Genomic DNA, 26,307 nt, shown 5'->3' on the forward strand with positions numbered 1-26,307 from the left:
AAACAACACCTTTCTCTCTTTAAAAGTGCTTGATATGGATTGTAAAAAATAGTATGAAAATGACAACATATTACTCCTGTTCAGAAACAGCTGGTTTAATTAATCGTTCTTGTGTAGTCATGCAGAAATTTGGTCTACATTTGTATCTCTGTCAGTTTAGCTCAACCCATTCAACCTGAAGGTATAAGGATTCAGCTTAGAATATGTTTCTGAACTAGGCACAGCACAATGCAGCCAAACCAGATCTTATAACGTACATTTTTCTCTTAAAGTCACAGCCTGAAAAACTTGTGCTTTGTCACTCCAGCATAATCCACTGCTCCACCCCTCAATGCTGGAGGTCTTTATAATACTTTATCCTTTCTTGTTTGTAGTTGTTCCAGACTGTTTCACTCACAGCTGGCATTTATATCTTCAATAAGAGCACTTTAACAGTAGAAAGGATAAAATTTCTTAAAAAATGAACGTGAGTCCCATTTTGCAAATAACAAAGCAAGAAATAATTTTGGAATAAAAAAACATTTATAATTATTCATCTAAATGAGCTGGCTTAGGGTCAATATTTTAATATATAGAGTCAAATATGATAAGACTGAAATATGCGCTAATTTACAAAAATAAATATATTACGTTAACAAAAATGTCTCAATTTCAATTCAGTTTCCAAATTGACCACATTGATATTTCTAGTGTAATAGGAGTTGAGTTCATAATTAGAAGTGTCAGGACGTTTCTGGCCTTATATGTATAAATTCTTACATATTTACTATTGGGGCCGCACGGTGGCGCAGCAGGTAGTGTTGCAGTCACACAGCTCCAGGGGCCTGGAGGTTGTGGGTTCGATTCCTGCTCCAGGTGACTGTCTGTGAGGAGTTGGTGTGTTGTCCGCATGGGTTTCCTCCAGGTGCTCCGGTTTCCTCCCACAGTCCAAAAACACACGTTGATAGATGGACTGGCGACTCAAAAAGTGTCCGTGAATGTGTGTGTGTCTGTGTTGCCCTGTGAAGAGCCCCTCCAGGGTGTATTCCCAATGATTCCAGGTAGGCTCTGGACCCACCGCGACCCTGAATTGGATAAGTGGTTACAGATAATGAATGAATTTTTATTATTTGTTTAGCTTTAAATTGGAAAAAAACACTAAATATACATACATCAGAATGTAGTGTGTAATAACAAAGACTCTTGCTGAGACACAGAATTGTGAAGGCTCTGCTTATGGACAGATATACTGTCCCCACTATAGACTACTTTATTCAGTACGTGCTACCAATGCTAATGATGCATGTTGCACTCTAAGCATGTATTACAGTGAGATGTATGTGCCCTCTAGAGGTCACATTTGCAGGAATTGCCAAAGCTCTGACAGTACAAGCTTAACTCTGCATCACTAAGAGAAGCTGGCATTGTTTTAGCATTAATGTTCTTGCAAAACATTGCTGTTTTAAAGCCTTTGTTACTGGTATCCTTACATCCTTATATACATGCAGGAGGTCTGTGCACAAAAGGACCAATTCTTCCTTGCATTTCACAGCACAACATGTCTTCATATTTTAGAGCCCTATAGAGTCCATTTCCATAATGTGAAATGTATTTTTACAGTCAGGAAAATTTACAGTCATCACCATTAGGATAAAAACATAGACATATATTTAACTGCCTATTTATTTATTTATTTATTTATTTATTTATTAGCTTCTCATGGTCCAAGCAATCAATTCTGGTCACAGGATGTTATAGGTTGGATCATTTTTAGGGGTGTTTTTTGTGCGAAGCAATGCATGTCTACAAACACGTCACTGTTGAGAATGATTCAAGGGTTGAGCTGACTCCAGTTCTTACATCATGAGCCAAATTATCCTTATAATGTCTCTGTGTTTGAGTGTTTATTTTATTAGAACAGTTTGCTCTCTGTTGAAATTCTTTATATTCAGATATACAGGCACAATGAAGAAGATAAATGATGGTGATTTTGACAGTAGAAGGCTTACAGTCATTTTCTATAAGTAAGTGTATAAAAGATGCAAACTTTATAAAGAGGACAATGGTTGGGAGCACAAATTGCAACCGAAGGTGCCCAGTGCTGTTTTGGCCTGTGTAGAGTCAAGAAGTGAGCAGACGGGGGCGCTCTTAAAGTATGATAGACTTTTATAATGGAAAACTTATAATACACAGTTTTAGAAAGCTGTAATTCCCACCACGGGACTCCGTATAGTTTAGAATGGTCCATAAAATTGTAAGGCATCGATTACTGCTTCGTTTAATTTAAACAGCGAGTCCATACACAAAATAGAAAATACAAATTAATTAAAGAAACAATGTCGGACACGGGTTTACAACAGTACAGTTAAAAAGTGTAGTCAAATGCTGTTTAGCTTTGTCTTAACTCAAACCTGATGAATGGCTTCTTATTAAGAGCAATTCTTCTGTGGAAGTCATGGTAATATTGATATTCATAAAAACTATTTAGTACTGTGTAATAGTTACTCAACAGCTTCGGCAGATAAACCTTTGTGTTCAAACGTCAAAAAAACCTTTATACATTTCCAGTTTAAATGAGTGAAGAGCACCAACATTTACCAGTTGACGTGAGGTAAAGACCCTCCTCCCTTTGGCTTTAGCATCACTCCCTTCTTCACACAGAGCAGAGCCGAAAGAGAGACGAGACCAGAGTCAGAAGACAGGATTAAGCATTACATAGAAAAGAATAGATATGTACTATATTCTATCAGTATTAAGTTCCAGAGCTCAGAGAACGAGAGAACCTGCTCGATAATATTTGCTCCTCCGTTAAAACATGACCGTTGTACTTCTTGGGCGCGAGACCGTTTTTGGCGAAAAAGCCGCGAAACTCAACTTACGTGAACGCGCACTGGAGTGGAGAAATGCCTGAGTAATTATTGGATTTCTAAAGGATGTTCGTCTTTAAGGAGTTTTTGACAAAGTGAAGGCCTGAAGGGGTGTTTTAGAGACACAATGATGCCGAGCGAACGAGGTTTGACGGCTCAGAGGAGTCTCCCTCCATCACCGGCGAACATCTCTCTCACCTCAGCGGCCAGGAGACCCTTCTCCAGGACCAGGAGGAAACACAGCAATGGATCTGTCCAGTGAGTGTGTGAAGACACGTCCACACTTATATACTAGAAAAACTCCATTAGAAATGCATTCGATAGCACTTATAGGTTGTTAAGTGTTAATAATATGTAATATTATGTCATAAATGTGTATATGCCTATAAATTAAATGTCAATTTCCTAATTCAATATTTCACCTTTTTATTACACCCAAAACAGTGAAGTAGTTCTGCTGGAACTGTATGATTTTGTTGCTGTAAAGTTTTATTCACGTGTTTCTGCTTATTTTCTAACCTGTGATGTCTTTACATGGTCAGTTACAAGGTGAGGTATAGACAGAGTTAATGCATCTCACACCAGCTGATAACACCAGCTCTGATCTGGGATTTACCCAAGCCGGATATTGAACCCTAGTCATCAATTATTACAGATCTGTGCTTTACCGGAGCAGGGAATCAAACTGCACTCATGAGTTTTTACAGATATGTGCTATACTAGAACAGGGAACTGAACCCTTATCATGTCCTTATTGATCTGTGTAGTACCTGAGCAGGGAACTGAATTCTACACACTTAAAATGACAAGGGTTCTTTATTAAAGGAAGTGGTTCTATATAGAACCCTGAACATTTGAGGAACATGTTGCATCATGAAAGGTTCTTCAGATTGATGAGAGAATATGCTACAGATGGTTCTGTATAGAACTTTTTAGAAAAGGGTTCTATATGACACCAAAAATTGACAAAGCTTGACTTTGTTGAACCATAATTTGTAAGTGTCATCAGTTCTTTATGATGTGTCATTTACCCGAGCAGTGAACTGAACCCTAGTCATCTGATCTGTGTTTTACCCAAGCCGGGAATTGAACCCTAGTTAACAAATCTTACTGACCTGTACTTAACCTGAGCAGGCAATCAAAACCTAGCTATCAGTGCTTACTGTTGTGTGCTTTACCCGAGCAGGGAACCAAACACTAGTCATCACTTTTACTGATGCAGAGCTTTAGCTGAATCAGGTTTTGAGACTGTACCTGACCCACCAAACACAAGCTATAGAAACTACACACATATATTTCAGAATTATATTATGTTATTATATTATGCTAGATTCAGTACCTAAGATTCAAGATGAAAAACTGTGTTTATTGCAGCTCTAATACCATGATGTTTCAGATCAAGAGCTGCAATGTTTTGGGGTTTTAGCATTAATCTTACAAAACTAGGTTCTAGGAGCAATTACTGAATATATTTATTAGGAACAACTAGGATACTGGTATTAGATTAATGGGTTAAACTGTTTGCTACCATATTATTACAGACTTACTGTGAATATATAAAATGCAACCATGCATTCATTACTGCAGTGTGTTTAGCCTTGTTCTTCTGCTTATTCTGTAGAATGAAGCAAGAGTGATTGAGGTATGAAACAATATTTTATAATGTTTTTTTAATCATACTCTCAGTTAAACTAAATTGTTTCCTCTATTTAGTAATTCATTCCCCCAACATCAAAAAATATTTGTAAATTCTGTTTAATATGGTAATTGAGATGGAATCAAAGTCTTTCAGAGTGGTTTGCTGTGAAATGCAGCAACTGTGGTACCTGGTTCACAAATATAGATTTTTAATTTATACTGTCTGAAACAACCAGTTAATCAAACGTTTTCTGAGGTTTAGTGCATAATATTGTTGAAGTACTAGGACTGTAATAATACATTGTGACATTATGATATCACTGTATAAAACTATAATGTGCCCAATGAGGAAGAATGGAGATTCTGATTATCCTAATATAATATATCCTAATAATCTAATATAATAGATTTTTGAACACCTTACAATCAGCACCTTGCTCCAATACTGCTTCTGGAGTCAGAGGTAAAAGAGAAACCATGAGGTACAAACTACGGGCACCTCTTATTTTCTTTAATGGACAGCCAGAGCTTTGTGAACAGAAAAAACATAGGGGACATCCTAAACACTTCTAGGACCTATAGGGAACACACAATCATAGTTTCTGTGCACAAACAACAACACAAACATGCTACAAAGTTAAACAGCACATTATTTCTATTAGCCAAATGGTAGTAGAGCACAACAACGTTAATTAACAGTATGTAAACACTCCCTTTTTGGGAATTTACAGAAGGTATGCTGGGAGCTGATTGGTATGGCTCTAGCTCTTACCGTCCATGTCCATGTGGACTGGGCCAATCATTAACACCACAAAATAGCACAAAAACACAAAATAACAACACAACATCATGAACTGAATCGTCTTACCCTGGTAACGCGGTGTTTAATGTTTATTAAGGTTTTGTGGTAGATATCTGGCAGTTCTGACTTTGTATATTACTCTAGAAAGGAGCATGTCACAACAGAGAACTCTGAATGACTTGGTTAAACTAATCAGTTGATTTATCTAAATTGTACAGAGGAATTTCTCTTTAATTTAAAGTGCTGTACCTTAAACATACATGTTTCAGGTATTGAATATTTAACTAATTTGCTGTAAGGAAATGTGAGGTTTATGGTGTTGATGCAGTCCTTAAGACCAAACACACAATAGCCTTTGTGCTCCTCTACTAAGCAGATTACAGGCTCAGTAGTAATCTACAGACTGTTGTTTGATTTGTTCAGGGGTAGAGTGGTGCAAGGTACAGAGCTTGTGTGTTTTCGAACTTCTGTCCATGCTCCAGTCTCAGCTACCGTCAGAACCTAGTCTCTTACTGCAGCACTGGAGGCCCCGTTGTGGATCAGCAGGGAGCATGAAGCAGTTCTGAGATGCCACAAACAGATGTGGTTCTGTACGTTTGTGCTCCCAACTCTCTTTGGCCACTCTTGCCCTCTGTTGCCCAGGTCCAGTTCCTCCAGTGGCACGGCACGGTCAGCAGAGAGCGTGGGCATCAGACAGCCGGCCAAGAGCAAGATCCGCCGGCACCAGCACCGCCTGTCCTCCGTGTTCAGCCGCAGCGTCCTCAGGACCCGTGGGGAGATGACCTCAGCGGGAGAAGAACTGGCGGTGACCGACGACCCCTCCGAACTGTCCAATCACATTACAGCACCTGGGATTCTGAAGATCTTTGGCAACGAGATCTGCGAAGGTGCCAACTATAAAAGTGTCCTGGCCACGACCCACTCCAGCGCCAAAGAACTGGTCAAAGAGGCGCTAGAGAGGTGAGAGCAGACTTACAGTTGACATGCAATTTATCATCACTCAAACTGTTAAATGATCAGTCAAGACAATTTTGGTGTTGGCTTTTTTAGTTTTGCACTGGAGATAGTTAGTATTGTGTTTTTATGGCACAGTATGACCTTTAGATATATATAAAATATTAAGCTTAAATACCTGTTTTCTGCATTTGTCTCATAGCTCCAGTGGAAAACCTAATACTCAAGTTTACAAGACCAAGCATGTCTTCATTGACTGACTACATATGAGTATAAAAAAGCTGTGTAAATACGTTTAAAGACAGAATTTTAAGAATTAAATGTAGATTTTTGATTTTTTAAAAACTAGAAAACATACAAGAGATGTTCTCTTTATTGCAGTAAAAACCAACAATCTATGACATTGTTATTCAATGTAGTGTTAGATGTTGCAAAATGGTGGATTAGGATTATTTCTGAGTCATAAAACCACACAAATATGGACATCACAGTTGAAATCTGTATTGCAGCACAGAGGCACATCAGGTATGTCACTGTAGCGCCTGTAGGATACTGGACTTGTGGGTTCAAGACCTGCCTCAGGTGACACTTGGTGAGGAATTTGGCGTGTTCTCCTCGTGTCCATGTGGGTTTCTTCCAGGTGCTATGGTTTCCTACCACAGTCTTAAAGTACATGATGGTGTGTGGACTAGCCATGCAAAACTGTCCTTAGGAGTGAGTGTGTGAGTGAATGGGGGTGTGTGGTACTCTGCGATGGACTGGTGCCCCATCCATTGTGTGATCCTGTCTTGTGCCAAGTGATTCAGGGTAGGCTCTGGACCCACCACAACCCTAAAGTGGAAAATCTGTTACAGATAATGAATCCCAAATTTTGGAAATGATTGTAAAGTAGCTTTACAAACCGCACTGAGTTATTATGGTAATAGCTGAGATCATTCCAGCAACTGTGGGCCGTTATTTAAGTTAGTAACTATAAATCCCTACATGTTGCTATATTATCTGCTTATATCAATTATAAAATTACTCCTTGGCTTTACATTTCATAAAGTCCAGAGATGGACAGTGACACTACACCTTTAAACTTCAGATTGATGGCTCCCTACTCACTATTCCCTACATTACTCACTATATAGTGCACGATTATTGGGAAGTGAATTCAGGGGGGTAGTGAACAATGTTGGAAAATACCTCATGTGGGTTTTTAGCAACACAGTAGTGTATTATGAACATCTGCTCTCTGCAAGGGGGTATCATTCATACAGTGCATTGTGGGATTTTTTGAGTGCACTGATTTGGATACACATACAAAATGTTAGAAGTAAAAATTGTGCATTACAAAGTAAAAAGTTTCAGACAGCATTATAAAGTGTTATACAGTAACTGCCATGATTTTTAAGTATTATCTATATCTATGTTCTAATACGTCATAAATGTAATGAGCACTCAGTTGAAATAAATTTCAGAACATGAAAACAAACATAGAAGATGTCTCTTCACATATGCTCTTAAAATTGTACATATTCACCTTAAAGTACAGATAAAGTAGATTTGTTTTAAAAGCCATATATAAGTATAATATAAATTTATGAAACATGATAAGGTTAATACGTGTCTTTGAGGTTCTCAGCAATGTAAAATTCAAAGCTGTGGAAAATGAATGAACATTGAGGATTTCAAGCTAAATTCAGCTAAATATTCAGAATAAAAAAAGCATGAAACAGCCCTTGTGTGCATGAGAAGCCGTCTGTTAAAGTTATGATGAATGTCTCCTTTGCATTGGAGATGTGGGAAATTCTAGCTGAACTGAATTCCTTGGTGAATGCAAACCACTAATATGCTGACTCTGATCTTTTAGGAACTGGATTTCTTTCCGTTTTCACATATTCCCCAACCAGATGTATTCATGTCTGCGTATTTGTGTGGCTTTCTATTACTTATTTAAACTGATTTTTTACAGTTCTGACAGACACAGTTATCTTCCCCAGTTTTTTAAAAAATCAGCAAAATTAATTTCTTAAGTTTTTACAAAGTCATTTGCTGTGGTTTAGCATGGGATGCTCCATTCTACAAATATATATATATAGTAGTGTCAGAAATGTTCACATTAATGGTAATAGAAACCAGATTGTCTGAGTCATTCCAAGCCCCAAAAAGTTATCACAAAGCCATTTACATTTACTTTACATTACAAACATTTCAGTGAAGGCATAATCCCCTTGGAAAGCAAGACCCTTTTTTCTTTATCTCTTTTACGTTTAAAAACACAAAAGGCACATGTGGACACAGATATGTGGAGATAGTTTGTGTAAAATGATAAATGTTAAAATATGACAAAATGTCTGTGTAATAGACATTATGATCGCTGATTTCTGTCTCAAACCTATGATAAAGTAGAAAAAAAATAGAAAATATTTAGGACTTTTCCCTCGTTTACCTCTTTCTGCAGTGTCCTGAATGGCCACCATTTCATCTATTTTTCTTTGTAGTGACATACTACTTGTTAACACAATGTTGTGAAAATGCTTTGTTTGAAATGTAATGAACACTATAAAAACTGGACTTTTATAGATTTTATATTGCTGGTGTCATTTTGTAAAAAAATTAATATAACATATAAATACTTGAGATTGAGTTTATTGATAAATGAATAAACAAACCATTTACAAATTATGATATTAAAAAGTACTCACTCACTCAAATAAAAGTCTAAAGCCTTGTCAGTCATCTGTGCACTATGGTAGGAATGGTAACACATAATAAGCTCTTATTTTCCTGTGATTTCTTTCACTCTATGCAGCTTGAACATGCACATGCTGTGACTCCTCTATCAGCAGATTTAAAGCATGATAAAACAAATAATGCCAGTATATGTTCATCCCAACATACTGGATCCCAACCTACAAGATACAACTGATATTTCTGCATCTACTTTAGCTTCAGCAAAGTTAATAAATGACAGTAAAGAAGTACATGCAGATATACATGACCCTAGGTTTAAAGGATCCAGTTGTGTTGATTTCATACAGTTGCAATGATCAGATTCAGATGTTTACAATGAGATTCCAGTACTAGATGTGATATAACAGAAGTGTCTCACAACAGCAGAAACTAAACCCTAAGAAGTTCTTGTAGACTCACAGATTCAGAGGCACCTTCCTGCTCCATCATGGCTGTGCCACTTTGCAAAAAAGCAAGGTTTGATGAGGTGTGGAATTCCTCCAGTGGCCTGTACAGAGCCCTGACCTCAACTCACCTGAAAACCATTAAGATGAATTGGAATGTAAACGGCAAGCCAAGTCTTTTAATCATCATTGCCTGACCTCACAAATGCTCTTTTGACTAATTTATCAAAACCTCCCACTGACAAAAAAGTGTCTGTAGGTGTGAGTGTGTGAGTGAATGTGTGAGTGTGTGTTGCCCTGTGAAAGGCTGGCACCCCCTCCAGGGTGTATTCTCGCCTTGTGCCCAATGATTCCATGTACGCTCCACCACGACCCTGAACTGGATAAGCGGTTACAGATAATGAATGATTCAAAGTCATTCATGGAGGCTGTAAGTTGTAAAGGTTTTGATATGTTTTCACAGATACTCACTGAGCAAGACTGATGCTGATGCCTATGTTTTGTGTGACGTAATCGGCTGCATCGGAGAGCAGGAGTGGAGGACTGAGTGTGTGCGTGTCGTCGGGGACAATGAGCGGCCTCTCCTCCTGCAGTCGCTCTGGAAGCCCAGGGAAGGCTACGCTAGGCGCTTTGAGATACAGCGCAGAGCCAGTGTGGAGGAGAAGAGCTCCAGAGACAAGGACACAGTGACTGCAGGTATCTACAGGTGGCTGGACCATATGGGGAAAATATCTAATTGTAGTCTTAAAAAAATACAGGGAATCCTTCTATCAGTCCTTTTCTCAAGTGATTCTTGTTCATGTATAGAAACAACCTTAACACTGACATCTATTAGCCTGAATGTATCCGAGTTTCTTTTCTTTCTTGTGTTAATATGGCCACCCAAATGTGGTGGACCTGTACTACAGAGCATGAAGCGGTTCATTCAGGGATTACAAAGCAATCTGATTATTCTTCTCATGTGAGTTGTACATGACAACAACAATTTTATTATAAATCAAATCAAATCAAAGTTATTTGCCACATACAGAGTCGTGCACACTACAACAAACAGTATAATGCTTTGATAAGTTTTACTTCTAGGAGAAAGAAACCAAAATATGATAGAATTTGTAAGATATGAGATTAAAAGCTAAAATAATATAAGATAATAAAATGATGAAATGATAAGAATAATTAAAAAAACATTTGTAATTATTGTTACTTGTTTTGGTAAAAATGTACAAGCCTGTTACTATTGCCAAGTTGAGCAACAGATTTATATCAGACTTAAGACCTGACAACTCCCAGTTACTACTGGTTAACTGTGGTTATGTCATCATGTACAGATTTCCCCACCTAAAACCTAAGGCAATAACGTTAGCCTTCATTTCTGCATATTTCCTTGAATTCATTTTTAAATGAATTTGATACCTGTCAGATTTATCTTAAAATTTCAGACCAACCTCAGTTATCTCCATAGTGAGGCCTCAGTTGATCTAGAGCCCTATGAAAAGAGATCACTTGAATATGAAAAACTGAAATCTCATACATATTTATCACAAAGATAGAAATAAAACCAGCTAAATTTGATTATGGGTGCATTTCTGAACCCCAGAGCACCGAGGCTGAAAATTACGGCTACAAGTTGACAGTAAGGTTCATATTAAGGGCTAGAATCAGAGCTACATGTTTAACATTTTAACCAGTCCATTTAGTGTGGATCCCCTTCAAGCGCCACAGTGAGATTCCCAAACATAGAACATGTACAGCCCCTTCTACTCCATCATTCTAGGGGGCTTTACATATACACATATATCTCTGTTTCCAAGCAACCAACCCCTCTGCACACTTTTAATCTGTGTTTACATGTTTATTTTTCTTTGCTCCATCAGATGAGCTTGCTTCCTGCACACAGTCCATTTCACACTCTTAATGACCTTGGCTCATGCACAAGATGCCACTTTTCAGACCCAGTTTGGTCCCATCCCTGCAACAGAAAAACACAGTCCATGAAAGGTTTAGACACCTTGCGTTGTTTTTAATTTTTAATTTTTGCACCCTCAGTTAAAACTGAATAAGACACATCAAGTTATATATATATATATATTTCATCAAAATAAATTGCTTATTCTGTAATATGTTCAGGCGAACCAAAAAGAAAGCAAGCCCTGTTGTATTAAAAGCATTTTTTGAAAAGCTAGGTGTCCCCAAGGATTGACAGGTTGCAACCATAATTATTAGATGTATGACTCTTTAGGACAAAAGGCACATTAATTCATTCATTAATTATCTGTAACCGCTTATTCAGTTCAGGGACGAGGTAGGTCCTGAGCCTACCAAAAATGTCTGGGCACAAGCCAGTCCTTCACAGGGTGACACACACACATTTACTCACACCTATGGACACATTTGAGTCACCAATCCACCTAACCAACGTGTGTTTTTGGACTGTTGGAGGAAACCCACATGGACAACAAACCAAACTCCTCATAGAAAGTCACCTGGAGTGGGACTAGAACTCAGGTCCTTGGAGCTGTGTGACTGTAACACTACCTGCTGCGCCACCTTGCCACCAATGAGCAAATGAATTTGTTGAAATTATTCATTCAAATATTTTTTGCTTCGTCTGCTGGGATTGGAATTTGGAGTATCATTATTATAAACATCATCATGTAAAATGGCTACCAAACCCTAAATTAAAAGAACATGAGGCCATCTGTGTTTCAGATTTGTTACAGTTACAGATTTACAAGAAAACTCTGTTTCTTAACTTTTTGCAATATTTATGCTGCATGCTCACATATGACTTAATAATTTTAAAAATAATATGTCGATTACTGCTCTCATGATACTCTTGGTGAAAAATAGTCCTTGGCTTGACTTCTATAAATACTCAAACATTTTTCCTGTTTGGTGTTCCACAGGGATCAATGCTCAGGCTCGTAAGCTGCAAAAGACACGCTCTCGAGGGAAGTCCATGGCCCTGGTGGCAGGTATGTGTGGAGGTGGGATGGACGGTGGTCTCTGGAGGAGCCGTAGTGAAGCGGACCTGAGGGCAGAGAGCCAAGGTCAGCACGGGACCTCCCCCGAGTCCCAGAACAGTCTCAAGAACCAATCACAGATGGAGAAATCAGATGCCTACAAAGCGCCTCACTGTCCAGTCACAGAAAAAGAAGAGACAGAGAGCAGCGATGACAACTGCACACAGTATTCCATTCACCCACCCCTGCACTTCCCCTACTTCCTGCTACTGCAGGGCTTCAGTTACACACAGGTAGTACAGATCTCACATGCAGGCACCATGCACACTTAGACATACATACACACACACACACACACACACACAGACTCCTTTCTGCGTTTCTTTCCCCCACCTCTTCCAATAAAAATGCCACTGTTTTTGTGGAATTTATGGCATGTTTTTTTTTTTGCCAGTGTAGCATGTTTTGGAGCACCCATCTCACACTATAACTAACACTACTACTCACATACACATTTCCATATGAACAATAAAATCACTTTTTATTATCAATAAAAAAAAAATCATCCATAATGACACTTATTCAGGAGAAGGCAAACACATCCCACGGCATTTCTATTGGTAGAATAATGAAATATTTACATAGAAAATAAGTTGAACACCACCAAAAATATTTTGTTTTTATTCTTAAAACTACAGTAAACTACATCAAACAATTTGTTCTTTTATTCGGCAAAAATTTGCTGATGTAATATTTTCAAAGTATTCAAGTGCACTCAAAAGTTGAATTACATTTTTCACTTTTTGATCAAGCCCCCCCAGGGTGTGTTCTGGCCTTGTGCCCAATAATTCCATGTAGGCTCCAGACCCACTGGATAAGCGGGTACAGACGATGAGTGAGTGATTCAGTGAATGAATGATTTAACTTTTTAGTCAACAACTCTATAAAGTGAATTAGCTTTTTGGTCAACAACTCATATAAATACTCATAGCACTGGCTTCTTTTCTGTCTTGTGCAAGGTATTTAAGCGCAGGCCAATCAAACGGGTGCTGTGCATATCTCGTCTCAGGGGGGGTTTGACATTCCAGCGTCGGGTCAGCACAGCTGATGTGACGTCAATGTGCCATGGAACAAAGCTTTATTCCATAACACCTCCATCCCTATGGAAAAGCACACAGAAAGATCATGAGTACCAGGCAGAGGGAAAATCCCCTGAAAAAACAGCCCTGTGTGCAAAATCAGCTGGATATTAACACAGCACAGGAAGTAGAGTTTCGAATGCGGGGTGTCCAGAGGGTGGACACATTTCCTGACAGATTAACTTTGCCTGTTGAGTGATCAACAGGGCACCAGTACACACACAGACACAAACATAGAGAGACTGTATAAAGTATGCTTGCTAGATGACATGGGTCAGAGGTGTGTTTTAGGTTTATAAGTAATAATACCTACAGCACATATTAGTTGTTGAAATATTTAACTGTCGTTTAAAAATACATGTCACGAAGTGCAGGGATTTAATTAGGATCCTTTTTACATTAGTGTACATGAACACAAAATAGCAGATTCACACTTTTGCTTTTCCTCAATTGAAATGTTGCTTTTCATACATGAATGTGCTGTTCATATCTGGTATATAGTTTGCATATTGTGGGACTTTAAAACAGGTATGTTGCATATACATTTATAGACAGGTGAAAGACTGTATATTCTTTGCTTGTATTTCCAGAATCATAATCTGAATTCTGAACTTCATTTGGCATATTTTTGCTCCAAAAACACAGTTGACCATTGTCCAGATTATTATTTTTATTCGGGCTCATCCTTGTTGCAGTTTTAATGCAAATAATGCTCACACAGGATTTGAATGCTGCTACAGCTATTCCACAGTGTAGTATTATTTATATGTATGACTTATGATTCCCATTTGATGCAACATTTTATTTGAGTCATATTATTTTAATAGTCAAATGTTATCACGATTTATGAATTTAAAACTCTTGCTGAGAAAAAGAGTGAGATAACCACACTTTTCATTCAATTTTGTTTCATCTGTGTCTTTTTAAAGTACATTTTATGTCAGGGTTTTGCCCTTGCTCTGGTCCTAGATTATTTTTTACCTACCTAAGGTAATTTTCCAGCACAGTCTGGTAATGTCCTGCAGTTCACCTCATTAAACACATAGTCAGTCAGTGGCCAGATTGAGTGACTGTTTGAAGATGGGAATAGTACAGTTATAGTACAGTTAATAGTGGTCATTATTTATACTGTTTATTGACACCTGATCTTACTGGTCTCCTCATGGTTTAATGTAATCAACTCCTCACAGCAATGTTTCAAAATGTGATACAACGCCTTCCCAAAAGGCTGTGGTTATGACAGGAATAAGGGACACATTCCAGACGTCAGGTGTTTTACCCTATTTTTTCTATTTTACGCTGCACTCAGCAGAACGTGGAGTTCTAACAAGGTATTTAAAAACTGATGACTTAATACGAATTCAGTACAGCAAAGATGGAAAATAGTTGTTTACACAAAGTGTGTCCCGCTTGATTCATGACTGACAAATGCTGCGGCCTCCACAGGTTCATTAGCAGGATTCAGTTTGTGTTCTGTTCAGAGAAATGCGCCTCCGCTCCAGCTTATACTTGTGGCAGAACTTAGCTTTACATCTGAATGGCACACAAATCATTATTCCTGATGCTTCACTGCTGCTGCCTCTTTCCACTCTGATCCTCCTACCAGTCCCAGTTTCATATGATGACAGAACACAGTGAGCTTCAATCAGAGCACTCATTATGAAGAAATATGTTTTGTTTATATTCAATGTGAAACCGAGTTCATATCCTCACACAAATTGTAATGCTCCATTACTTTTCACCACTGTCCAAAGAAAAACTTGTTTCTCCGTTTTTGTGGACTTTTAGTTTACTACATCGTTTCTACACAGCAGCTGTTCTTCAGAATGTGTTAAAAATTCATGATGAATGGACCAAGTGAAATGCTCAAAAATGACTTGGAAAACCATTTTTTCATATCGACTTCTATTGAAAGTTAAGTTTTTTCTTTCTCATATAAATCATTTCATATAAATTTTGAAAATTTATTAATTTTGGACATACATGATTTCTTTGGGGGTGGCACTGTGGCGCAGCAGGTAGTGTCGCAGTCACACAGCTTCAGGGATCTACAGGTTCAAGTCTTGCTCCGGGTGACTGTTTGTGAGGAGTTTGGTGTGTTCTCCCCATGTCCATGTGGGTTTCCTCTGGGTGCTCCGGTTTCCTCTTGCGGTCTGAAAGCACACATTGGTAGGTGGATTGGCGACTCAAAAGTGTCCATAGGTGTGAATGTGTGAGTGTGTGTCGCCCTGGGAAGGACTGGCACCCCCTGCAGTGTGTGTTCCTTCCTTGCGCCCAATGATTCCGGGTAGGCTCCGGACCCACAGCGACCCAGAACTGGAAGCGGTTACAGATAATGAATGAATGAATGATTTCTTTGGACAGGGATGATATATGTCCAGCTCAACAAATAAGTAAGGTCATCATGGGCTAAATTCTAGTCATGGTCTAAATGGGTATAAACCCCCACAGGACAGTGGAGCAGTGTCTTTTGGAATAAATGAGCACCACTCAATATCTTTGGGAACAGTCAGACTGGTGTTGGTGATTCAGAATGAATCATCCAACATTTCTTGTGGCTGAATGCAAACAAATTATTACAGCAATGTCCCAGCATCTACTGTAAAGAATTTCCAGAGGAGTAAAAGAAGTTAATACAACAAAGAGGGAGAAACTCCCTGTTAATACCTTTAAACCCAGTAGAATAATTGGATGAAAACATGTCTACAAAGATTTGTTTGTTATTTTCCCAGTAGAAGATGTCATATGACTTGACCAAGCGTGTTTATATTTAGACACCCCATAGTAATTTCTGTCTGCCATGAGGGCTACATAAATGCATGTGGCATTTACCCATTACAGCGTTTCCACCGTGGAAGAAAGTGACTTGTGGTGACAGGAGTAATAACACATCACTGTATTTAATAAAAGTCTTTATAAATTACGATACATTTAATTAATAAATTATGACTTATTTAATGAATGAGCAAGATCAGCACGTGTATTTGTATTTACATTAGTAGTATTTTTTGATTAAAAAAACGCATTCACAATAGTAAATGTAAAATGCTATTTTGGGAGGGAGATAAATGTAGTGTGATAAGCAATGACAAATTGACAAACTAGAGGAAATGAGAATCTCTTAATTTGCTGAGTAAGAGTTTCAGGAAGAGCTTTAGCATCGCACACACAAGCTGTAACAGAAAAAACACTACAGTGAGGCTCGTACATCAAACATCACAAAACAGGAACTGTGTGTGTGTGTGTGTGTGTGTGTGTGAGAAAAAGAGAGAGAGAGACTGGAAGGGTAAGCATTAAAGTTAGTTATGATATTTCATACATATTTCAGTATAAATAAAGTTTAACCTTCCTTCTGAACTCAGCAGTAGAGACCATGTATTTACATTGCTAAATTAAACAGCTAATACGTCTCTGGACTCAACTTATGGGAGGAAGTTGTGGCCAAATTTGGCAAAGGTTTAATCAGCATTTAAAAAAACAGTAGTAGTGTTTTTGTGAGTAGTCAAATTCTGCTTTTCCACTTACATGATGTTGGACGTATAAGGCGTGTTTATTTACAAATTTGGTTTTATAGTTTTAAAGTACACTGGTGCTATGAGGCTCCCAGTGCTTACTGTACTGTCAGTTTATAGTATTGTACTGTGCAGTATTTCACAGCAATTGAACTTCCTTTGCATTAAAATCCTAGAAAATTCCTAGGAAATGTGAGACCTTGTCCACCCCAGCAACATTTACATAATTTTCTGCGTGATTTACTCTATAAATATTGTAGCTATAGAACCACCCACAACAAAAATTGCTGTAATTTTAGCTTGAGTAAATATACTAATTTCACACAAGTCTGAAATAAAAATTGGACCCATCTGTACAGTAGATTTATTTCTACTACTTCATCATCACCCAAAAATGTTTCTCTTTCCAGGATTTCGTAATTTATTCACTAAGTGGGAGCAGCACCATTTTTGGCCATAACCTTGAGCAGTCCGATCAGGAGAAAGAGTGTCCAGCTCTAGACGTGGAGCTCTGGGCTCCAGATATTCAACAGCAACACTGCTGTGTAGAGCGACTCGAGATCAACCCCGCCTCAGAACCTGAGCAAGAGCTGAGGGGAAGAGTGGGGGTTACAGTGCTGAAGCCCCTGAATGGAGCAGCGGTCAAGAGGAATGGAGCCTGCATCAATGAACAGACAGAGCTATGTTCAGGGGACGTTATAGGCCTGGGGGACCATTATCTCTTCATGTTCAAGGACCCACGCACTGAAGAGTTTAAGCATGACCATCCTGCTATGACCCTTCCATGGCTCACCGAGTCGAACCAGCTCCCTCTCCTATGCAAGTCCTGTGTGTTATCCATGTCAAAAGGCCCAGCAACCACACTGTCCAGCTTGAGGGATGCTGGCGGGAGAGCAATAATGCTCGTCTATGATGTGGAACATGAAGAGAATATCCTGAAAGAGATATTCACAAGGGTGGACAGCCATGACGGCACACACAAACTAAGCCAGTCCTTTCTGCTGTGCTTATGCCTCCAGCGGTCAGCCACATATTTTGCCATGGCTGACCTGAGACGACTTCTTCTACACATAGCCAATGAGGTTCAGGTGTCTGTGTGGGTAAGGCTCCAAATACAATTGACAGCACGTCTAACTCAGAGATGGTCTCTATTTGTTATCCATTACTTTCAGAAATCTGGGTCATTATTAAACATTATTATGTGGAATTGAACTGGTGACATAGTAAACAATTTATGACACATTATGCAAATTAGCTCATTAGAGTATGCCATCAAGGTCATGTGAATATTTAAACTGAACATGAAGCACATTATAGATGTTTATTGTCTACTAGGTGCATCTTTTATACTCTCCTTATTACTGTTTACATGTTTAATCACCAGTAAAAACAGTTCACTTTATTGTAAATTTTACATTTTAAATTGTAATTTATTGTTACTTCTGTCTGTGAATATTTTTTAAGTCTGCACATTTCTGCATTCGATTTTCACAGGAAAAGGCAAAGGAACTGGCAGCAATTCAACCAGAAATGTAGGCATCTTTCTCTTAATGGTATTATCATAGTAGAATACTTCATCTGCATTAGGGCTGCACAGATAATGATATATAATGCTTTCATGCAATATTACAGTTCATTCATTCACCCATCCTTCTCAGGATTGTGGTGGGTCTGGGTCCTAACTGCAATCATTGGGCACACAACATAAACATACCATTGACAGGGCACTAGTCCATTACGGGGCATCACTTGTTCACAAAGTAATTCTAATGGGTCCAAAGCAACTCGGATCAGGAGTGGGTACAGAAATGGTTACTGAAGATGAATGAATAAATGAAGTATCATAAAGTTGTGTGACTATACCAAAATAAAATTTTTGATTAATTCATATTTAACAGGTGGGAAATATTTATGTTTCAATTGTTGGGACTGGACAGAGCTGTGTTAGCTTTTTAAAGGAACACTAGGTGTTGTTGTTCCTGGGGCTCCCCCTAGTGTTATTAATTTTTTACAGCACTGTTCTGAAATCAGGGGAGCGGGGCAGGGTAGTTACATAGTGAAACTTCTGCAGTGCTTAACTCTGTGTTGTAATGGCAGAGGCTCAGAGGAGTATCACAATCATTTTGCAGCTGTAACTGTAAGGTAAAAATATTAAAAAATGTGTTCTTTTAAAGGAGCCACTGAGAAAATAACTGCCCTAATTAAAACACTTGTGAGAATATCTGTGAACTGTATATTCCAGTATTGTCCAGTTTAGCTGCAGCAAAGAGGACATAAAGGGCCTTAAACTCCAATAGTTTAATCATGCAGGACCTTATCATAAAACATTATGATTTAACACATATGGTTTAAATATATTTGCACTAATAGTTCCTCTGTTCACGTCTTGGGGACTGACTACCCTTCACATTTTAACACAGTTTAACAAGATTTTATTCCAAAGTATTTTGGCTGTTTTTATTGGTCCATTCATCATAAACTGTTCAAGCATTGTTAAAGACAGATGCTGTTTCCAAATGCTGTTTGTGTTAATGTGACGGTGAGAGTATGGACCTCCACAGATGTGTGTTTTCTCTTAACAGAGGAGGTGAGGAGGACCCTGTGGAGCCAGACAACATTGAGAATCTCCTGAGAGGGCTACAGCCACTTGTTCTGTGGATGGCCAACTCAGTTGAGCTTCTCCATTTTGTCCATCAAGAAGTGCCTCACTTACTGCATGGGCTGTCGAAGGAGGAGGAGGAAGAGGAAGAGGATTGCATGGGTAATTACTCAGTAACATGAGCTAAATTCTGAGAGAATTCCTCATTAAAGCCATTTCATGCATTTCATTAACAATGTCTCACATGGGTTTTTGTTTGTAAGCTGTGCTGGAGTTGCGCTTGTCCACTGTTCGTCCAGCCAGTGAGGAGGCCATGACTGTCCTGGAGGAGGTCATTATGTTCACCTTCCAGCAGTGTGTCTATTACCTTACTAAGGTCAGTGGTGCTCCACTCACTCACTGTTTAGCTATAAAATGGCTGCACTTACTAAAAGCCTGCTTGCTAAAAACAGCTGCTTATTTCCTCACATAGGGCTTGTTGTTTTTGTAAGAAAAATAATCCTGAGCTAACCTTACCACAGCAAGAGCTTGTTTTGAGTCATAGTGGCTGTAATGAATGAGACATTATCAGGAAAACTTAAAATCAGCTCAGTGAGCAGCAGCTACAGCAGTGGCATTGTATGTTAGGTAAATATGGTGTGTTTATGTAGTGCTTAAGGTCTCGCAATTTACAGATCCATGCTGTTGGCCTTGGGTGCTTCCAGGTTGCACTTTTACAGAGAGATCTGTCAGAAGCATGTTGACTGATGTTATTCCAGCTCAGACCCCAAATGCCATATATGCAATCATCAACCAAAACATTAAAATGACCACCTTGTTTCTAAAATTATTGACTATTTTATAAGCTGCACTTAATATATAGGTGCACTTTGTAGTTCTACAATTGCAAACTTTAGTTCATATGTTTGCCCTGTTTCACCCTGTTCTTCCGTGTTGAGGACCCTAAAGAGCTGGCATATTTTGGATGGTGGATTACTCTTAGCACTGATGTGTCACTGCTGTGAGTGGATCAGACACAGCAGTGCTCCTGGGGTTTTTAAGGTTTTAATGTCATAGCTAATTGGCATTTAACCTGAATGCCTCTGTTTGCTCTACGTACTAGCCTGATTACACACTAGTAGGGATAATTGGCATAAACTGAGAATGCTGGTTCTTATGATGGTTCATTTTGCTTAGTCTGTTAAAATTGTAGTTATCACCCGTAATTAATCTTTGTTTGTTGTTATAATCTGTTGTAATCACAGCAAAAATAGAATTCAGTGTTGTGACGTATTTCTACCGCACCATAGCGATTAGAGTGTAGAGCTGTCTCAAATATCATTTTTAGGGCTTTGGAGCCTCGAAGCTCACCTCAGCATTGCTTGCTATCCTTGTCCTAACTCCTGTATACATGGTACCACTAAGTGCACAGTGTATGACCAGGTAAACAATAGCTTAGTGGAGGTGGTCCTATTCGAGGTATGAAGCTGATAAAATGAGTTGATCTTTATTGATAGCCTACATTTTTCAAAATAAATAAACAAATATAAAATAACAACAAAAACAAATATCTGAATCACAAAATTAAAAACCAAGGACCTACACAACGAATAAATAGACGAATATACGGGGCCCAGCCACAGGAGTGGTAAAATAAATACAGGCTATAATAAATCTAAAGCAAAAATATTAAAGGTTTTGCATCAAAATGAAAAAAATGAAAGAATTAGAATTTTTTTTTTCTAAAAAATAAACATGTATCTCCATTTTTGTCAATAATCTTTTTTTACCACATCATGTTAACACAGCAACTGTCCTTCACATTGTGTGAAATTTTCATTATGAATTAACCAATTGAAATACTCCACAATTACTTTTTATATTGACTTTCATTGAAAGTTAAAAAGGCTTTTTTTCCTACTCTTTTAAAATTACTGTTTTGGAGATAATGTGTTTTTCTTTGGACAGTGACGATATACAGATTTGGCCTGTCAGTACAGAATGCAAATCAGTTGCCCACAGGACAACACACACACATACATTCACACCTACGGACACCTTTGAGCCGCCAATCTACCTACCAACATGTGTTTTTGGACCGTGGGAGGAAACCGGAGCACCCGGAGGGAACCCACACGGACACAGGAGAACACAACAAACTCCTCACAGACAGTCACCCAGAATGGGACTTGAACGCACAGCAGTGACTGTGACGGTACCTGCAGCACCACCGTGCCACCTGTTGTTCAAATTCAGTACACAGTGGAAAGAAACAGTGTTCTTCCAGGACCAGCTCATTTGTTGTATCAGGTTTGTTGGGAGCAGAGGAATCTCTAAAATGTGTTTGAGAACCACGGATGTAATTAGGCACTAGTATAATCCAATGTGTAACTGTAATTACATTGGCATAGTTTAGCAAAACAACACGAATAAGTAGGGTTTTTAAGGGTTGAAGTATCTGTATCAGTGATATCAGTATCTCTGCAATGCTGTGAAGAGAAGGAAGAAATTAAAGACATATTTCCTGTCCTGGAAAGTGGTTATATATGTCCATACACTGAGAGGCATGTTCTGGATCACTAGGCTGTTCAGTAGTCATTGTTATACTCTACAGATTCGAGATTGAAATAGAAGTCCTGGCTCCACTGCTCGTTTTGATTGAGGTTGTTCCATTGAGTCATTGCCAGGGCTTATCACCCTTTCCTGTCCCTTAAGCACAGAGGTGAAGCATGTGTTTTCGAATGATAACTGAAGATGTAATTTTTATGTGTTTTTAAATGACTTTCACTTGTGAATGTGTCTCTGGCCCAGTGGGTAATTACTTGGCTTTGTTGTAGCCATATGGAATGAATGAATATTGTTGAACTGTATCCCGTGTAGTTTTTTTTTTTTTTTTTTACTATCCTACATTAGGAATTTTGGTTTCCAAGTTTCAAACCTCCATCCGGCCTTGAGGTGCCAATGAATATTTTGCTTAATGTTCAGTTCTTACAATCTTTCTGTCTCCTGTTTGTCTGTGTTAAAGATGATTATGTCTCCTATAACTCCACTGACAGCCATGTTGGCTGAAACAATGTGAGGAATTCAGGCTGACAGTGCCCTAGCCCACAAGTTTTAAACTCTCTGAAAGAATGGCTCAGAAAGCCACAGTCTGAAGGAGAGCGCTGCAGCTCTTGCCTGTAAGTGCCATTATGAAATATAAAGTTAGAATAAATCATTGCTGGTTTGTTACCACAAGAAACATTGGGCATAGATGTAAAGTTTAGGGGTAAGAGGAGATGTTTTATGGTAGACATTTGCAAATTCCCTTCTCACAGGAGTAGACCTTTTTTTTTCTTCCTCCAACCCCACCCTCCCATGTCTTCCAATTGTGCAGACATAATTTCATAGAGCCTGGATTTGGGGCTGATCCATGTTCCATTTGTGAAGTACCTTGAGGCAACACTTCTCTGGGAAAGTTCAATTCATCTTTGGTCAGGGAGAGCGTTGTTCATGGGAAGAAATGATTTCCATGGGCGTAGGTTGATTTAAGGGGTTCGAAGGCCCAAAATGTGGACATGCCTTGCCTTGGGAAAATGGCATTCGAGCCTTTGACAGGGCTGTGAATGGAGCAAAGCTGTCGTCATCCGCAAGCTAGAACCAATGTGGCAAATGCGGTTGCTTGAGGAAAATCAGTCTAGTAAATCATAAACTTGGCTGTATTTTTAGCATTAAACCACATGCACAGAGTAAACAAATCCCAAATCTGTTCATCCAATTAACACTAAATCTGTTTTATTTAAATAAGTTATGGCGAAGTGTCTTGTGTTCAATATGCTATTGGACAGCACCTGTATTTCTTTTAAAGAAAGCTGTTCCCTCAGGCAGTGTTGAATTAGCACTAAATTAACAACATCACACCCTCTATTTCCACAATAATGTAATAAATACCACAGATTGTATAAAATAGCAGTCAGGCACTAGCTGTGGTCAATATTTTTATTAGGAAAGTGTAACAAAATGCAAACATGGTTACTAGGAAAGCCAGATAACACATCTGGAGCTATCTCTCTTGTTTTTTAGGCTTGTTCTGTCGTTGTATCCCACTGAAAAGGAAGCAGCTGCTAGCAGGCTTAAGAAAATAAAAGCATGGTGTGTTTGTGGGTTCAGGAGTCCTCAAGGCAAACATACACTAACCTGGGGGCTTCTGAGATCATCATAAACATTATGAATGAGAACTCTGTTTGGTGTTTTTGAAAATACACTTCTTGTCAGATTGTAAGGGCAAAAATATAGGTCTACCTGCAAATATAAAACACCTACTAATAGAATTTGCTTTGCAGTCACTAAAGTGCTTATGTGACTAAAGACAGTATGTAACAAGTGTAACTATAATCAAAACAACATGGAATTCACAGTTCATGTAATGTTTTGAATAATGAAGAGAAATAATGATTACAACTGTAGCATCCCCTGTAATGTATGTATTATTTATCTCTACATATTGCTGTATGTGCCCTGTACTATGGAATCACAATCTCACAAAGTGATTACACACTAAAAGCTAAAACACTTAGCTTAAATAACTGAAAGGACTGAGTGCTGACATCACAATAAGGGGATAAAATGTGTGAAGTAAGGCATTAGTTTCAGGCTAGTACTTTTGTCTGCCAGGAAATGGCAGAAGTGGTTTATGATGTTCTCTCAGTGTGCAGAAAAAGCTGAATTTCTACTAAAACCAGTATGAAAAGTGTGTGTGTGTGTGTGTGTGTGTGTTCTCAGACCTTTGACAGGCTGTGTAAATATTCAATTCTGACATGGCCAGCAAAAGTCTAATTACTGATTCTTGGCATACGCTTTTAAGGACTGAGGCATTGTTGAGTAGTCACTCTTCCTTTTCTTCTTTCCATTTTGTGCTTGGAGATGAATGAGATGCATGATATTTTCAACACGAGCAAGTTGCCAAAGCAGTCAGCGGTTGCCAAGAACATGTCCATGCCTGAACGCTAAAGCTTTTTCAGAATGTAAGCTATACTGTACATATGATGTGTTGGGCACTGGCTGCCAGAAGCCGACTGGACACAGCTGTCCGCGAGCTGAAACAAAGGCAGCGTTGTGGGGCGCTGGCACACGGAGCATAAAGGAGCGTTGAGCTGGAGAAAGTGGAGGCAGCTCAGAGGCCAGTGGAGATGATCTCTCACTCATGCGAGACCCTGTTCTCTGACCTCCTTCTGCTGGTCAGCTGCCAGGAGGAGTGACATTCCTCCAGCGGTCTCCTCATGAGGGACTCTCCTCCGTTTTCAAATACACCACCCCTGGCCAGATACTTTTCACATTAACTTTATTAGCCACCATCTGATTGGCTGAAAGAGTTCTATCCATCTAGACATTATTTTTAACAAACTTTATTGTTTACTATAACCATATTATACAGGAGACACAGATTGCTGATAACAGCAATGTTCTCTAAGTTTATAAAAAATACTTTTTGGGTGTAGGGATGGGCAGTATCCACATTTTTCATACTTTTTCAAAATATTATCATGGCATACGGTATTACTGTTATACCGCCCAACCCTGTTTGGGGGGCTTTTTTTTGGTGTATAGTAAAAAATAAACCTCGCCCAAAGAACACTTAACAAGCTTCCAGTATACTTTGATGTTTCTAAAAAGCGTACTTGAATAATACAACCTATGAAAAGAGTTCAGTTGTTTCCGTTTTCAAGTTTTCACCCTATAAATAAAACAACTTACACATTTTTCCATATAGTTTCTTGGAGGTAATATATCTTAGATGGACAGACATACAAGTTGTTAAGAATATGCACTTGCCAAGATATTTAAATGTTTTATGTTTTCAATGTTTTAAAGCTCTGTATTCATAACATAATGAAATATGCTAGAAGTTTCAATATTGTCAACAGTGAATGCAATATAAATTATAAATAAATTATAATAAAACCCTCTAAGCCTATGGCAATGGGGGTCCTAAATACTTGAGCATTTCTTTATAATTTTTTATTATTTGAGATAATTCCTATTATTATTAATATTATTATTATATATTACTGATAGTATTATGCTCTCCCCGTGTTCACGTGGGCTTCCTCTGGAGAATTCCGGTTTCCACCCATGGTCCAAAAACACACATTGGTATGTGGATTTGCGACTCATAAGATTGTCTATAGGTGTGAGTGTGTGCACCTAACCACTGGAATGCATCGCATTGCAGTGCCAGTCGCAAAGCCTGGATAAAAGAGGGAGGGTTGCGTCAGGAAGGGCATCAAGGGCGTAAAAATTCTGCCAGTTCATCATATTTATTCCTGTTCTATGTATTCTTAGCTTAGTTTTTGTCAAGTCTTCAGAGAGATAGTTGTTTTTAACAGCTTTTAATAATAATAATAATAATAATATTTATATAGCGCTTTTCTAAAACCCAAAGACGCTTACAATCAAAAGTACATAGACAGATATGTAGAGACACTCAGCACATAGACAATACAGTTTCAGTAATTACATATTATAATAAAGGTTTACAAAAATGTTTATCATGATGATAAACATTTACAAAATCATTTATCATAAAATGAAGAGAAATGCATGGCATAAGTGTTGAAGCACTATTTCAATGCACTTCTGTGCAATGACAGTAAGAGCATGTTTCATTCCTTGTGGAAGAATCAAGCAAGATGAGTTTGTAAAAGATATAGAAATATATAGTAAAAACTAAACAAAGGGAGAGGCAGATTAACCCTCTGTAGTCTATGAATGCAC

General features: G+C 38.4%; 1 protein-coding gene across 1 annotated transcript in view; it reads left to right on the top strand.

The window, feature by feature from the left end:
* Positions 1–2,959: 2,959 nt before the first annotated feature.
* The window catches only part of radil2b (Ras association and DIL domains 2b), a 33,435-nt gene continuing 10,087 nt past the window's right edge, over positions 2,960–26,307 (top strand). The window contains exons 1-8 of the mRNA XM_066665501.1: positions 2,960–3,104; positions 5,929–6,246; positions 9,826–10,058; positions 12,269–12,618; positions 17,387–18,076; positions 18,471–18,508; positions 19,559–19,737; positions 19,839–19,951. Of these exons, the coding sequence (XP_066521598.1) occupies positions 2,974–3,104; positions 5,929–6,246; positions 9,826–10,058; positions 12,269–12,618; positions 17,387–18,076; positions 18,471–18,508; positions 19,559–19,737; positions 19,839–19,951 (2,052 nt within the window). The 5' untranslated portion in view covers positions 2,960–2,973. The remainder of the gene's footprint in view (positions 3,105–5,928; positions 6,247–9,825; positions 10,059–12,268; positions 12,619–17,386; positions 18,077–18,470; positions 18,509–19,558; positions 19,738–19,838; positions 19,952–26,307) is intronic.

Source organism: Hoplias malabaricus, chromosome 3 (genome assembly GCF_029633855.1).
Source record: "Hoplias malabaricus isolate fHopMal1 chromosome 3, fHopMal1.hap1, whole genome shotgun sequence".
NCBI lineage: Eukaryota > Metazoa > Chordata > Actinopteri > Characiformes > Erythrinidae > Hoplias > Hoplias malabaricus.